The sequence below is a fragment of the Salvelinus fontinalis genome, chromosome 4 (assembly GCF_029448725.1).
Source record: "Salvelinus fontinalis isolate EN_2023a chromosome 4, ASM2944872v1, whole genome shotgun sequence".
NCBI lineage: Eukaryota > Metazoa > Chordata > Actinopteri > Salmoniformes > Salmonidae > Salvelinus > Salvelinus fontinalis.
The window spans coordinates 83200593-83216998 of record NC_074668.1 but is presented as its reverse complement, the minus strand read 5'-3'; the positions used below and the strand labels follow the sequence as shown (position 1 = coordinate 83216998).

Here is a 16406-nt window from a genome sequence, read left to right as displayed (position 1 = left end):
CAGCGCCATCTGAGCCATCCGTCTCCCCAGCGCCATCTGAGCCATCCGTCTCCCCAGCGCCATCTGAGCCATCCGTCTCCCTAGCGCCATCTGAGCCATCCGTCTCCCCAGCGCCATCTGAGCCATCCGTCTGCCAGGAGCCTGCAAAGCCGCCCGTCTGCCATGAGCCTGCAAAGCCGCCCGTCTGCCATGAGCCTACAGAGCCGTCGGCCAGACAGGAGCCGCTAGAGCCGTCAGCCAGACAGGAGCCGCTAGAGCCGCCCGCCAGACAGGATCTGCCAGAGCCGCCAACCAGACAGGATCTGCCAGAGCCGCCAACCAGACGGGATCTGCCAGAGCCGCCAACCAGACAGGATCTGCCAGAGCCGCCAACCAGACAGGATCTGCCAGAGCCGCCAGCGAGCCATGAGCAGCCAGAGCCGTCAGCAAGCCATGAGCAGCCAGAGCCGTCAGTGAGCCATGAGCAGCCAGAGCCGTCAGAGAGCCATGAGCAGCCAGAGCCGTCAGAGCGCCATGAGCGTCGAGAGCCGTCAGCCTGCCATGAGCGTCGAGAGCCGTCAGTCTGCCATGAGCGTAGAGAGCCGTCAGTCTGCCATGAGCGTCGAGAGCCGTCAGCCTGCATGGACCTGCCAGAGCCGTCCAAACAGGACCTGCCAGAGTCCTTCAGCCGGGATCTGCCCCTTGTCCCGGTGTTGCCCCTTGTCCCGGTGCTGCCCCTTGTCCCGGTGCTGCCCCTTGTCCCGGTGCTGCCCCTTGTCCTGGTGCTGCCCCTTATCCTGGTGCTGCCCCTTATCCTGGTGCTGCCCCTTGTTCCGGTGCTGCCCCTTGTCCCGGTGCTGCCCCTTGTCCCGGTGCTGCCCCTTGTTCCGGTGTTGGCCGTTTATTTAGGGGAAAGTGGTTTTAGGGTGGTCATTAGAAGGGGTAGACAGAAGAGGGGAGTGACTAAGGTGGTAAGGGGACAGCGTCCTGAGCCGGAACCACCACCGTGGTCAACTGCCCACCCGGACCCTCCCCTGGACTTTGTGCTTGTGCGCCCGGCGTGCGCATCTTGAGGGGGGGGTACTGTAACAGTCCTGACCTGTTTTATGTTGTTTTTATGTGTTTATGGTCAGGGCATGTGTTTTGGGTGGGCAGTCTATGTTATTCGTTTCTATGTTGGTTTTGGTTTGCCTGGTATGGCTCTTGATTAGAGGCAGGTGGTTTGCATTTTCCTCTAATCAAGAGTCATATTTAGGTAGGGCATTCACACTGTTTGTTTGTGGGTGGTTGTCTCCTGTGTCTGTGTCAATGTTTGCACCATACGGGACTGTTTACGGTTTGTTCATTGTCATGTAGTCTGTTCCTGTTCATTTCGTTCTTCACGTTGTATGTAAGTTCGTCGTTCAGGTCTGTCTACTTTCGTTTTGTTATTTTGTATCATTTTCAAGTATAGTCCGTTTTGTCTTGTTAAATAAAATCATCATGTCATTTCAACGCGCTGCACCTTGGTTCAATCCCTGCTCCTCCTCTTCTGATGAAGAGGAGGAGGATTATCGTAACAGGGAGTCAGGGTGGATAACACTAGGGATTGTAATACACCAGGGTTGGGTTTGTTTCCATGGAGAGGGGAGTCAGGGTGGATAACACTAGGGATTGTAACACACCAGGGTTGGGTTTGTTTCCATGGAGAGGAGAGAGGAGTCAGGGTGGATAACACTAGGGATTGTAATACACCAGGGTTGGGTTTGTTTCCATGGAGAGGAGAGGGGAGTCAGGGTGGATAACACTAGGGATTGTAATACACCAGGGTTGGGTTTGTTTCCATGGAGAGGGGAGAGGAGTCAGGGTGGATAACACTAGGGATTGTAATACACCAGGGTTGGGTTTGTTTCCATGGAGAGGAGAGAGGAGTCAGGGTGGATAACACTAGGGATTGTAATACACCAGGGTTGGGTTTGTTTCCATGGAGAGGAGAGGGGAGTCAGGGTGGATAACACTAGGGATTGTAATACACCAGGGTTGGGTTTGTTTCCATGGAGAGGAGAGGGGAGTCAGGGTGGATAACACTAGGGATTGTAATACACCAGGGTTGGGTTTGTTTCCATGGAGAGGAGAGGGGAGTCAGGGTGGATAACACTAGGGATTGTAACACACCAGGGTTGGGTTTGTTTCCATGGAGAGGGGAGAGGAGTCAGGGTGGATAACACTAGGGATTGTAACACACCAGGGTTGGGTTTGTTTCCATGGAGAGGAGAGTCAGGGTGGATAACACTAGGGATTGTAACACACCAGGGTTGGGTTTGTTTCCATGGAGAGGGGAGTCAGGGTGGATAACACTAGGGATTGTAACACACCAGGGTTGGGTTTGTTTCCATGGAGACGAGAGAGGAGTCAGGGTGGATAACACTAGGGATTGTAACACACCAGGGTTGGGTTTGTTTCCATGGAGAGGAGAGGGGAGTCAGGGTGGATAACACTAGGGATTGTAATACACCAGGGTTGGGTTTGTTTCCATGGAGACGAGAGGGGTGTCAGGGTGGATAACACTAGGGATTGTAATACACCAGGGTTGGGTTTGTTTCCATGGAGAGGAGAGGGGAGTCAGGGTGGATAACACTAGGGATTGTATTACACCAGGGTTGGGTTTGTTTCCATGGAGAGGAGAGGGGCTACACACACAGCCCACCACCCATCCTCACCACCGCTCTCTACAGCCAGAACTCACAGTGAGTATCAATCTGGCCCTGACCAGGGCTGTCATGTGGCCTGCCAACAGAGTGAAGGGACAGGCACACTGACCTTCTGACTGACTGACTGAATGACTGACTGACCGACTGACTGAGCGTTGGACTCTCTGGATCTGTAACCTGGCATGGTGTCTACAGGGGGAGGGACAGGAAGAGAGAGAGAAAGAGAGAGAAATGCACAAGGAGAGAGAGAGAGACAGAAAGACCAGAGAAGAAAGACAGAGAGAGAGAGAGAGAGAGAGAGAGAGAGAGAGAGAGAGAGAGAGAGAGAGAGAGAGAGAGAGAGAGAGAGAGAAAGAGAGAGAGAGAGGAGACGAGAGAGAGTAAGAGAGAGAGAGAGAGAGAGAGAGAGAGAGAGAGAGAGAGAGAGAGAGAGAGAGAGAGGAGACGAGAGAGAGTAAGAGAGAGAGAGAGAGAGAGAGAGAGAGAGAGAGAGAGAGAGAGAGAGAGAGAGAGAGAGAGAGAGAGAGAGAGAGAGAGAGAGAGAGAGAGAGAGAGAGAGAGAGAGAGAGAGTGCGAAAGAGAGAGAGAGAGAGCTGGGAGAGAGAGAGCTGGGAGAGAGAGAGCTGGGAGAGAGAGAGTTAGAGAGAGAGCTGGGAGAGACAGATGGGAGGAGATGGGAGGAGATGGACGACACACACTATTCAGAGCGAGTGAAAATGTGGATTTGGCAGTCAGACATCTAATCTACATCCCAAACAGCACCCTATTCCCTACATAGTGCACTACTTTTGAACATAGCTCTATGGTCCCAGGTCAAAAGGTGCCGTTTGGGATGCAGACCCTACTCTGCTAAAGCCTGGCTACTGCTGCCTGTTGCTGGGTAAAAACTACGCTGATTCGTTCCTTCTGGAGATGGAGGAGGGTGTCCTAAATGGTAGCCTACTATCCCTATATAGTGCACTACATTTGACCCGGGCCCATAGGGAATCCCTCAAAAATAGTGCACTATATAGGGAACAGGGTACCATTCTGGACTCATCCCTGGTACTTTTCCGTCTCTAATGCTCTTTATTAATAAAGCTCCTAAGGGCTTAAAATGTACGTCCCTCAACTGGCCTGTGTCTTGGAGGGCTGGGAGAGAGGAAGGGAGTTGGGCAGGGGGGGTGTCGGACTATTGACGATAGCAAAGGGACGTTTTCTAGAGGTTCTTCAGAGACTGTGGTGTAAACGTCTGGAGAGCTACCTCCGGAGGTTTCAGCACCACACACTCAACAGACAGTTGCTCCTCGCGCCGAGCACGGCATTGGAAACAAAATTGTCTTCTTCCGCTCAACACTCGTTTCAGTCAAAATTGTAATAGCAGGGCAATGCTTTTTGAAACGGTTGAAATTCTGGAATTGTGGAATTGCAAGTAACAGCCTGTTACTGTACATTCTGAAATTACAGTAACAGCCTGTTACTGTACATTCTGAAATTACAGTAACAGCCTGTTACTGTACATTCTAAAATTACAGTAACAGCATGTTACTGTACATTCTGAACTGTACATTCTGAAATTGCAGTAGCAGCATGTTACTGTACATTCTGAAATTACAGTAACAGCCTGTTACTGTACATTCTGAAATTACAGTAACAGCCTGTTTCTGTACATTCTGAACTGTACATTCTGAAATTGCAGTAACAGCCTGTTACTGTACATTCTGAAATTACAGTAACAGCCTGTTACTGTACATTCTGAAATTGCAGTAACAGCCTGTTACTGTACATTCTGAAATTACAGTAACAGCCTGTTACTGTACATTCTGAAATTACAGTAACAGCCTGTTACTGTACATTCTGAACTGTACATTCTGAAATTGCAGTAGCAGCATGTTACTGTACATTCTGAAATTACAGTAACAGCTTGTTACTGTACATTCTGAACTGTACATTCTGAAATTGCAGTAGCAGCATGTTACTGTACATTCTGAAATTACAGTAACAGCCTGTTACTGTACATTCTGAAATTACAGTAACAGCTTGTTACTGTACATTCTGAAATTACAGTAACAGCCTGTTACTGTACATTCTGAAATTGTCGCAGTAGCTGCCGCCTGCCTGCCCGGCTGCACTGAGCCACGTGAATCTATGGAAGCCCAAAAATGTTGAGACATGTAAGTCAAAAGTGTTTAGATACGCAAGTCAAACTAAGTCATCATGTTGAGATAGTAGATCATTCAAACAGGATATGTTTTCTCATGTGTAACATTGTCTGGTGATTTCAGAGGTGGCACCACAGGTCCCAGAGTGGTGGGGGCAGGGGGGGGGGGTGTTTTCCTGGGGCCCAGAGTTTTTTCCCTATTCTGGCAGGCTAACTTAACCAGGGAAAACTCTGGGTACGACATAGTAATAAATCAGCTGATGGGACCAGATTGTTTCTAACCAGGTCATATTGTTTTACTCCTGGATACATTTTTGGATAAACTCCTGGCTAAACTCCTGGCTAAACTCCTGGATAAACTCCTGGCTAAACTCCCGGATAAACTCCTGGATAAACTCCCGGCTAAACTCCTGGCTAAACTCCCGGATAAACTCCTGGATAAACTCCTGGATAAACTCCTGGCTAAACTCCCGGATAAACTCCTGGATAAACTCCCGGCTAAACACCTGGCTAAACTCCCGGATAAACTCCTGGATAAACTCCTGGATTAACTCCTGGCTAAACTCCCGGATAAACTCCTGGATAAACTCCTGGATAAACTCCTGGCTAAACTCCTGGCTAAACTCCCGGATAAACTCCCGGATAAACTCCCGGATAAACTCCTGGCTAAACTCCTGGATAAACTCCTGGATAAACTCCTGGATAAACTCCTGGCTAAACTCCTGGCTAAACTCCTGGCTAAACTCCTGGCTAAACTCCCGGATAAACTCCCGGATAAACTCCTGGATAAACTCCTGGCTAAACTCCTGGCTAAACTCCTGGCTAAACTCCCGGATAAACACCTGGATAAACTCCTGGATAAACTCCTGGCTAAACTCCTGGCTAAACTCCCGGATAAACTCCCGGATAAACTCCTGGATAAACTCCTGGCTAAACTCCTGGATAAACTCCCGGATAAACTCCCGGATAAACTCCCGGATAAACTCCTGGCTAAACTCCTGGATAAACTCCTGGATAAACTCCTGGATAAACTCCTGGCTAAACTCCTGGCTAAACTCCTGGCTAAACTCCCGGATAAACTCCCGGATAAACTCCTGGATAAACTCCTGGCTAAACTCCTGGCTAAACTCCTGGCTAAACTCCCGGATAAACACCTGGATAAACTCCTGGCTCCTAGGGAGGACGAAACCAAAACATCCTGCCAACCAACACATGAGGTGAATCAGCCCTACTGACTTCCCTCTCCTCTCCATGGAAACAAACACAACATCACTTTGTCTTTCTTTTCAACGCTTTTTGTGTCAAATCCAAAGTGCCACACGTTAGCCGGCGGTGCTGCCGTGCTGATTTCCCTCATGGTGGATATATTTAAATCACCACACGACGCTACACATGAAGAAACAGGACAGAATATGTATGCTCTTTATGTATTTTATTTTTTAGGTGTCAGGAAAGAGCTTCCATATAAAACAGGTCAACATCTCAAATCCCCAGGGAATTATACCCACCATTACAGTCACAATTATTATTTATTTAACCAGGCAAGTCAGTTAAGAACAAATGATTTAAAATGACTGCCAAACCGGGGAACAGTGGGTTAACTGCCTTGTTCAGGGGCAGAACGACAGATTAGTACCTTGTCAGCTCTGGGATTTGATCTAGCAACCTTTCAGTTACTAGTCCAACACTCTAACCACTAGGCTGCCTGCTGGTTACTGGCCCAACGCTCTAACCACTAGTCTACCTGCTGGTTACTGGCCCAACGCTCTAACCACTAGTCTACCTGCTGGTTACTGGTCCCAACGCTCTAACCACTAGGCTACCTGCTGGTTACTGGTCCCAACGCTCTAACCACTAGGCTACCTGCTGGTTACTGGCCCAACGCTCTAACCACTAGTCTACCTGCTGGTTACTGGTCCCAACACTCTAACCACTAGGCTACCTGCTGGTTACTGACCCAACGCTCTAACCACTAGGCTACCTGCTGGTTACTGGCCCAACGCTCTAACCACTAGGCTACCTGCTGGTTACTGGCCCAATGCTCTAACCACTAGGCTGCCTGCTGGTTACTAGTCCCAACGCTCTAACCACTAGGCTACCTGCTGGTTACTGGCCCAACGCTCTAACCACTAGGCTGCCTGCTGGTTACTAGTCCAACGCTCTAACCACTAGGCTACCTGCTGGTTACTGGCCCAACGCTCTAACCACTAGGCTGCCTGCTGGTTACTAGTCCAACGCTCTAACCACTAGGCTACCTGCTGGTTACTGGCCCAACGCTCTAACCACTAGACTACCTGCTGGTTACTGGCCCAATGCTCTAACCACTAGGCTACCTGCTGGTTACTGACCCAACGCTCTAACCACTAGGCTACCTGCTGGTTACTGGCCCAACGCTCTAACCACTAGGCTACCTGCTGGTTACTGGCCCAATGCTCTAACCACTAGGCTGCCTGCTGGTTACTAGTCCCAACGCTCTAACCACTAGGCTACCTGCTGGTTACTGGCCCAACGCTCTAACCACTAGGCTGCCTGCTGGTTACTAGTCCAACGCTCTAACCACTAGGCTACCTGCTGGTTACTGGCCCAACGCTCTAACCACTAGGCTGCCTGCTGGTTACTAGTCCAACGCTCTAACCACTAGGCTACCTGCTGGTTACTGGCCCAACGCTCTAACCACTAGACTACCTGCTGGTTACTGGCCCAATGCTCTAACCACTAGGCTACCTGCTGGTTACTGACCCAACGCTCTAACCACTAGGCTACCTGCTGGTTACTAGTCCAACACTCTAACCACTAGGCTACCTGCTGGTTACTGGCCCAACGCTCTAACCACTAGTCTACCTGCTGGTTACTGGCCCAACGCTCTAACCACTAGTCTACCTGCTGGTTACTAGCCCAACGCTCTAACCACTAGGCTACCTGCTGGTTACTAGTCCAACGCTCTAACCACTAGGCTACCTGCTGGTTACTAGTCCAACGCTCTAACCACTAGGCTACCTGCTGGTTACTAGTCCAACGCTCTAACCACTAGGCTACCTGCTGGTTACTAGTCCAACGCTCTAACCACTAGGCTACCTGCTGGTTACTGGCCTAATGCTGTAACCACTAGGCTACCTGCTGGTTACTGGCCCAACGCTCTAACCACTAGGCTACCTGCTGGTTACTAGTCCAACGCTCTAACCAATAGGCTACCTGCTGGTTACTGGCCCAACGCTCTAACCACTAGGCTACCTGCTGGTTACTGGTCCAATGCTCTATCCACTAGGCTACCTGCTGGTTACTGGTCCCAACACTCTAACCACTAGGCTACCTGCTGGTTACTGGCCCAACGCTCTAACCACTAGGCTACCTGCTGGTTACTGGCCCAACGCTCTAACCACTAGGCTACCTGCTGGTTACTGGCCCAACGCTCTAACCACTAAGCTACCTGCTGGTTACTGGCCCAACGCTCTATCCACTAGGCTACCTGCTGGTTACTGGCCCAACGCTCTAACCACTAGGCTACCTGCTGGTTACTGGCCCAACGCTCTAACCACTAAGATACCTGCTGGTTACTGGCCCAACGCTCTATCCACTAGTCTACCTGCTGGTTACTGGCCCAACGCTCTAACCACTAGGCTACCTGCTGGTTACTAGTCCAACACTCTAACCACTAGGCTACCTGCCGCCCCTCCACTCTAACCACTAGGCTACCTGCTGGTTACTGGCCCAACGCTCTAACCACTAGGCTACCTGCTGGTTACTAGCCCAACGCTCTAACCACTAGGCTACCTGCTGGTTACTGGCCCAACACTCTAACCACTAAGCTACCTGCTGGTTACTGGCCTAATAATTTGCATGATATTGATACAAAAGAAAGCCTGGTTTGTTGTAATATTGTAAAGTAGACCTAATGTATTTTATATTCGTACTAAAGGGGTAAGAGTTAGTTTGGACACTGTGTTACCTAGTAGACTGGGAGACTGGACACTGTGTTACCTAGTAGACTGGGAGACTGGACACTGTGTTACCTAGTAGACTGGGAGAATGGACACTGTGTTAGCTAGTAGTGGCAGACTGGGAGACTGGACACTGTGTTACCTAGTAGACTGGGAGACTGGACACTGTGTTACCTAGTAGACTGGGAAACTGGACACTGTGTTACCTAGTAGTGATAGACTGGGAGACAGGACACTGTGTTAGGTAGTAGTGGCAGACTGGGAGACTGGACACTGTGTTACCTAGTAGTGGCAGACTGGGAGACTGGACACTGTGTTACCTAGTAGTGATAGACTGGGAGACTGGACACTGTTTTACCTAGTAGTGATAGACTGGGAGACTGGACACTGTGTTACCTAGTAGACTGGGAGACTGGACACTGTGTTACCTAGTAGTGGTAGACTGGGAGACTGGACACTGTGTTACCTAGTAGTGGTAGACTGGGAGACTGGACACTGTGTTACCTAGTAGTGATAGACTGGGAGACTGGACACTGTGTTACCTAGTAGACTGGGAGACTGTGTTAGCTAGTAGTGGAAGACTGGGAGACTGGACACTGTGTTACCTAGTAGACTGGGAGACTGGACACTGTGTTACCTAGTAGTGGTAGACTGGGAGACTGGACACTGTGTTACCTAGTAGACTGGGAGACTGAACACTGTGTTACCTAGTAGACTGGGAGACTGGACACTGTGTTACCTAGTAGACTGGGAGACTGGACACTGTGTTACCTAGTAGACTGGGAGACTGGACACTGTGTTACCTAGTAGACTGGGAGACTGGATACTGTGTTACCTAGTAGTGGTAGACTGGGAGACTGGACACTGTGTTACCTAGTAGTGGCAGACTGGGAGACTGGACACTGTGTTACCTAGTAGACTGGGAGACTGGACACTGTGTTACCTAGTAGTGGTAGACTGGGAGACTGGACACTGTGTTACCTAGTAGTGGTAGACTGGGAGACTGGACACTGTGTTACCTAGTAGTGGCAGACTGGGAGACTGGACACTGTGTTACCTAGTAGTGATAGACTGGGAGACTGGACACTGTGTTACCTAGTAGTGATAGACTGGGAGACTGGACACTGTGTTACCTAGTAGACTGGGAGACTGGACACTGTGTTACCTAGTAGTGGTAGACCGGGAGACTGGACACTGTGTTACCTAGTAGTGATAGACTGGGAGACTGGACACTGTGTTACCTAGTAGTGATAGACTGGGAGACTGGACACTGTGTTACCTAGTAGTGATAGACTGGGAGACTGGACACTGTGTTACCTAGTAGTGGGAGACTGGGAGACTGGACACTGTGTTACCTAGTAGACTGGGAGACTGGACACTGTGTTACCTAGTAGTGATAGACTGGGAGACTGGACACTGTGTTACCTAGTAGTGATAGACTGGGAGACTGGACACTGTGTTACCTAGTAGTGATAGACTGGGAGAATGGACACTGTGTTAGCTAGTAGTGGTAGACTGGGAGACTGGATACTGTGTTACCTAGTAGTGGTAGACTGGGAGACTGGACACTGTGTTACCTAGTAGTGGCAGACTGGGAGACTGGACACTGTGTTACCTAGTAGTGATAGACTGGGAGACTGGACACTGTGTTACCTAGTAGTGATAGACTGGGAGACTGGACACTGTGTTACCTAGTAGTGGCAGACTGGGAGACTGGACACTGTGTTACCTAGTAGACTGGGAGACTGGACACTGTGTTACCTAGTAGACTGGGAGACTGGATACTGTGTTACCTAGTAGTGGTAGACTGGGAGACTGGACACTGTGTTACCTAGTAGACTGGGAGACTGGACACTGTGTTACCTAGTAGTGGTAGACTGGGAGACTGGACACTGTGTTACCTAGCAGACTGGGAGACTGGACACTGTGTTACCTAGTAGTGGTAGACTGGGAGACAGGACACTGTGTTACCTAGTAGTGGTAGACTGGACACTGTGTTACCTAGTAGTGATAGACTGGGAGACTGGACACTGTGTTACCTAGTAGTGATAGACTGGGAGACTGTGTTACCTAGTAGACTGGGAGACTGTGTTACCTAGTAGTGATAGACTGGGAGACTGGACACTGTGTTACCTAGTAGTGATAGACTGGGAGACTGGATACTGTGTTACCTAGTAGTGATAGACTGGGAGACAGGACACTGTGTTACCTAGTAGTGATAGACTGGGAGACTGGACACTGTGTTACCTAGTAGTGATAGACTGGGAGACTGGACACTGTGTTACCTAGTAGTGATAGACTGGGAGACTGGACACTGTGTTACCTAGTAGTGGCAGACTGGACACTGTGTTACCTAGTAGTGGCAGACTGGACACTGTGTTACCTAGTAGTGGTAGACTGGGAGACTGGACACCGTGTTACCTAGTAGTGGCAGACTGGACACTGTGTTACCTAGTAGTGGTAGACTGGGAGACTGGACACTGTGTTACCTAGTAGTGGCAGACTGGACACTGTGTTACCTAGTAGTGGCAGACTGGACACTGTGTTACCTAGTAGTGGTAGACTGGGAGACTGGACACCGTGTTACCTAGTAGTGGCAGACTGGACACTGTGTTACCTAGTAGTGGCAGACTGGACACTGTGTTACCTAGTAGTGGCAGACTGGACACTGTGTTACCTAGTAGACTGGGAGACTGGACACTGTGTTACCTAGTAGTGGCAGACTGGGAGACTGGACACTGTGTTACCTAGTAGTGGTAGACTGGGAGACTGGACACTGTGTTACCTAGTAGTGGTAGACTGGGAGACTGGACACTGTGTTACCTAGTAGACTGGGAGACTGGACACTGTGTTACCTAGTAGTGGTAGACTGGGAGACTGGACACTGTGTTACCTAGTAGACTGGGAGACAGGACACTGTGTTACCTAGTAGTGGTAGACTGGGAGACTGGACACTGTGTTACCTAGTAGACTGGGAGACTGGACACTGTGTTACCTAGTAGTGGTAGACTGGGAGACTGGACACTGTGTTACCTAGTAGTGGCAGACTGGGAGACTGGACACTGTGTTACCTAGTAGTGATAGACTGGGAGACTGGACACTGTGTTACCTAGTAGTGGTAGACTGGGAGACTGGACACTGTGTTACCTGGTAGACTGGGAGACAGGACACTGTGTTACCTAGTAGTGGTAGACTGGGAGAATGGACACTGTGTTAGCTAGTAGTGGCAGACTGGGAGACTGGACACTGTGTTACCTAGTAGACTGGGAGACAGGACACTGTGTTGCCTAGTAGTGGCAGACTGGGAGACTGGACACTGTGTTACCTAGTAGTGATAGACTGGGAGACTGGACACTGTGTTACCTAGTAGTGGTAGACTGGGAGACTGGACACTGTGTTACCTAGTAGACTGGGAGACTGGACACTGTGTTACCTAGTAGTGGTAGACTGGGAGACTGGACACTGTGTTACCTAGTAGACTGGGAGACTGGACACTGTGTTACCTAGTAGTGATAGACTGGGAGACTGGACACTGTGTTACCTAGTAGACTGGGAGACTGGACACTGTGTTACCTAGTAGTGACAGACTGGGAGACTGGACACTGTGTTATCTAGTAGTGGCAGACTGGGAGACTGGACACTGTGTTACCTAGTAGTGGCAGACTGGACACTGTGTTACCTAGTAGTGGCAGACTGGACACTGTGTTACCTAGTAGTGGCAGACTGGACACTGTGTTAGCTAGTAGTGGTAGACTGGGAGACTGGACACTGTGTTACCTAGTAGTGGCAGACTGGGAGACTGGACACTGTGTTACCTAGTAGTGGCAGACTGGGAGACTGGACACTGTGGACAGGAAAGGGTTTTAATAGTAGTTCTGTGAAATATACGTGGCCTTTGACTTGATGTGTTTGTAAAGGAAAATACCAGAGTCGGACAGTCAATTGGAGAGCTGATTGTATCTTACAGAAGCAGGACCCATCCTTAGGATGCTTATAGAATCTAAAATGTTTTGATAATATTATATATATATATATAGGATATATAGTAACCCATAGTACAGGCCCTTATAGTCTAGACAATACATTCAGATAAACAAAGGAGGAGAAAATAACTTGGCACACTTTCAATCTTAATGTATATTTACTAAAGCCAACGAAAGGCCATCCTGTTCTGGACACATTTCCTGGTTGCTGTTGGAGACAAACCATTCAAACCTCAAGAGACTTCCTGGTCAAATGAAGGTGAAATATCCTGGTTGTTGTTGGAGACAAACCATTCAAACCTCAAGAGACTTCCTGGTCAAATGAAGGTGAAATATCCTGGTTGTTGTTGGAGACAAACCATTCAAACCTCAAGAGACTTCCTGGTCAAATGAAGGTGAAATATCCTGGTTGTTGTTTGAGAAGAAATGTGCTTTGGCAAAGTGGGTGGGGTTATATCCTGCCTGTTTGGCCCTGTCCGGGGGTATCATCGGATGGGGCCACAGTGTCTCCTGACCCCTCCTGTCTCAGCCTCCAGTATTTATGCTGCAGTAGTTTATGTGTCGGGGGGTTAGGGTCAGTCTGTTATATCTGGAGTATTTCTTCTGTCTTATCCGGTGTCCTGTGTGAATTTAAGTATGCGCTCTCTAATTCTCTCTTTCTCTCTCTCGGAGGACCTGAGCTCTAGGACCATGCCTCAGGACTACCTGGCATGATGACTCCTTGCTGTCCCCAGTCCACCTGGCCGTGCTGCTGCTCCAGTTTCAACTGTTCTGCCTGCGGCTATGGAACCCTGACCTGTTCACCGGACGTGCTACCTGTCCCAGACCTGCTGTTTTCAACTCTCTAGAGACTGCAGGAGCGGTAGAGATACTCTTAATGATTGGCTATGAAAAGCCAACTGACATTTACTAATGAGGTGCTGACTTGCTGCACCCTCGACAACTACTGTAATTACTATTATTTGACCATGCTGGTCATTTATGAACATTTGAACATCTTGGCCATGTTCTGTTATAATCTCCACCCGGCACAGCCAGAAGAGGACTGGCCACCCCTCATTTCCTGGTTCCTCTTAAGGTTTCTTCATAGGTTTTGGCCTTTCTAGGGAGTTTTTCCTAGCCACCGTGCTTCTACACCTGCATTGCTTGCTGTTTGGGGTTTTAGGCTGGGTTTCTGTACAGCACTTTGAGATATCAGCTGATGTAAGATGTGCTATATAAATAAATTTGATTTGATTTGATTCAAACCTCAAGAGACTTCCTGGTCAAATGAAGGTGAGATAAAAGATTGTTGTTGGAGACTAATAGTTAAAACCTCAAGAGACTTCCTGGTGAGATGAATAGTTCAAACCTTAAGAGACTTCCTGGTAAGATGAATAGTTCAAACCTCAAGAGACTTCCTGGTGAGAAGAATAGTTCAAACCTCAAGAGACTTCCTGGTGAGATGAATAGCTCAAACCTCAAGAGACTTCCTGGTGAGATGAATAGTTCAAACCTCAAGAGACTTCCTGGTGAGATGAATAGTTCAAACCTCAAGAGACTTCCTGGTCAAATGAAGGTGAGATAAAAGATTGCTGTAGATGCATTATTCCGCGTGCGCGTGTGCGTGTGCGTGTGTGTGTGTGTGTGTGGTCACTCTAGCTCCACAGGAAAGAACCTCCTCCTTTCCTGGAAATCACACAATGCCTGTCTGGTGACGCTCCACTGTAACCTGAACGATCCCTGCTAATGTTGGCCACCACCGTGTACTGTGCTATAGTACAGACTGAAGACTGACTACTGTACTATAGTACAGACTGAAGACTGACTACTGTGCTATAGTACAGACTGAAGACTGACTACTGTGCTATAGTACAGACTGAAGACTGACCACCGTACTATAGTACAGACTGAAGACTTTACCTACTGTACTATAGTACAGACTGAAGACTGACTACTGTACTATAGTACAGACTGAAGACTGACTACTGTCCTATAGTACAGACTGAAGACTGACTACTGTACTATAGTACAGACTGAAGACTGACTACTGTCCTATAGTACAGACTGAAGACTGACTACTGTACTATAGTACAGACTGAAGACTGACTACTGTCCTATAGTACAGACTGAAGACTGACTACTGTACTATAGTACAGACTGAAGACTGACTACTGTCCTATAGTACAGACTGAAGACTGACTACTGTACTATAGTACAGACTGAAGACTGACTACTGTACTATAGTACAGACTGAAGACTGACTACTGTACTATAGTACAGACTGAAGACTTTACCTACTGTACTATAGTACAGACTGAAGACCGACTACTGTACTATAGTACAGACTGAAGACTGACTACTGTACTATAGTACAGACTGAAGACTTTACCTACTGTACTATAGTACAGACTGAAGACTTTACCTACTGTACTATAGTACAGACTGAAGACCGACTACTGTACTATAGTACAGACTGAAGACTGACCACCGTACTATAGTACAGACTGAAGACTGACCACTGTACTATAGTACAGACTGAAGACTGACTACTGTACTATAGTACAGACTGAAGACTTTGACCAACTACCTCACAAAGGGAAACCTCTAACTCATTAAGCCGGGTAGCAACATGTGCTTTAGGAGTTAAACAAGAGAAAAACAGTGAACATTAAAAACTGTTCCCACAATCCCCCTTGAGAGAGGCTCCTGTTAGCTCTCTCTCTGATTCCAAAGGAGAGCAGTTTGTTTCAAAGCAATGCTTACTTTCAACTTAAAGGGGCACTCAAACCAATCCCTATTTGAACATCCTGTTCAGTATCACTGGTATGATGCTGGAGTTAATGGAGATATACGATGTTTAAAATGGGTGAAGTATCCCTTTAAAGTCCACAAAGGAAATGGTATGTTCCAGTGTCAGCCATTTAAAATGTTCTCTGTTTTACCTTCCCAAATGGCACCCTATTCCCTATATAGTGCACTACTTTTGACCAGAGTCCAATAGACCGGGGCACCAAAGTAGTGCACTATGTAGGGAATAGGGCGTCATTTGGGATGTAGACCCTGTCTTTAGATCCTGAAGGGAAGGGAGGGTTGCTGTGCTGTGTGGTTAATTCTTAATTGACACGTTGAGTGTCTCGTACTGAAGCTCTGCGCTCCAGGTTGCTGTGACTATCTCTTACAGCAGACACACTGTGAAGCTACTCAGACACTCATTATTACGCTGAGCACTTATCAGCACACTGTCTGCTGTTATTCCATTGGCTCTCAGCTGTGTTCCGTGACGGGAGAGTACACATAGAACAGAAGCTGTCATCTCCCTGCAACCTTTTTCAAGTTCATTACAATTATTTAAGTGCAGAAGAAACCCCAAAAAATATGTGTATGATGATCTCTTGATTATAATTTTTTTAAATACTTTTGGACACTAATCAGCATAGCAATGTTAACCAATTCACTGCAATGTTTACTTTTCAAGTTCAGTCAAGGTCTTACGAGTCAAAATACATTTTAAAGTCAAATGTCAATGGTCAATAAAGGTAATTAGACACAAACCAGCTTTCATTGACATTTGACACGAAAAGCTTTTAAAAAGATAAGGAGTTCCTAGTACTTAAATGGCTTCACGCTAAGAGGGAACTCCCTGTTCTCTCTGCTCAACTGGTACACACTGGAGTGGTGTGAGAGAGAGAGAGCC

General features: G+C 48.1%; 1 protein-coding gene across 50 annotated transcripts in view; it reads right to left on the bottom strand.

Annotated features, from left to right (window-relative positions):
• Positions 1 to 3115: 3115 nt before the first annotated feature.
• Positions 3116 to 16406, bottom strand: part of LOC129854524 (trichohyalin-like) — a 15899-nt gene continuing 2608 nt past the window's right edge. Inside the window, exons 1-7 of one of the 50 annotated variants that reach the window (XM_055921657.1) lie at positions 12457 to 16406; positions 11425 to 12396; positions 11199 to 11334; positions 11033 to 11070; positions 10843 to 10918; positions 10749 to 10786; positions 3116 to 10680 (exon numbers count right to left, since the gene is read on the bottom strand). The exon at positions 12457 to 16406 is cut by the window's right edge and continues 2608 nt beyond it. In XM_055921657.1, coding sequence (XP_055777632.1) covers positions 5106 to 6062 — 957 coding nt within the window. In that variant the 5' untranslated portion in view covers positions 6063 to 10680; positions 10749 to 10786; positions 10843 to 10918; ... (2 more) ...; positions 11425 to 12396; positions 12457 to 16406 and the 3' untranslated portion in view covers positions 3116 to 5105. The other 49 variants (XM_055921646.1, XM_055921660.1, XM_055921663.1 and 46 more) reach the window with 49 other exon arrangements.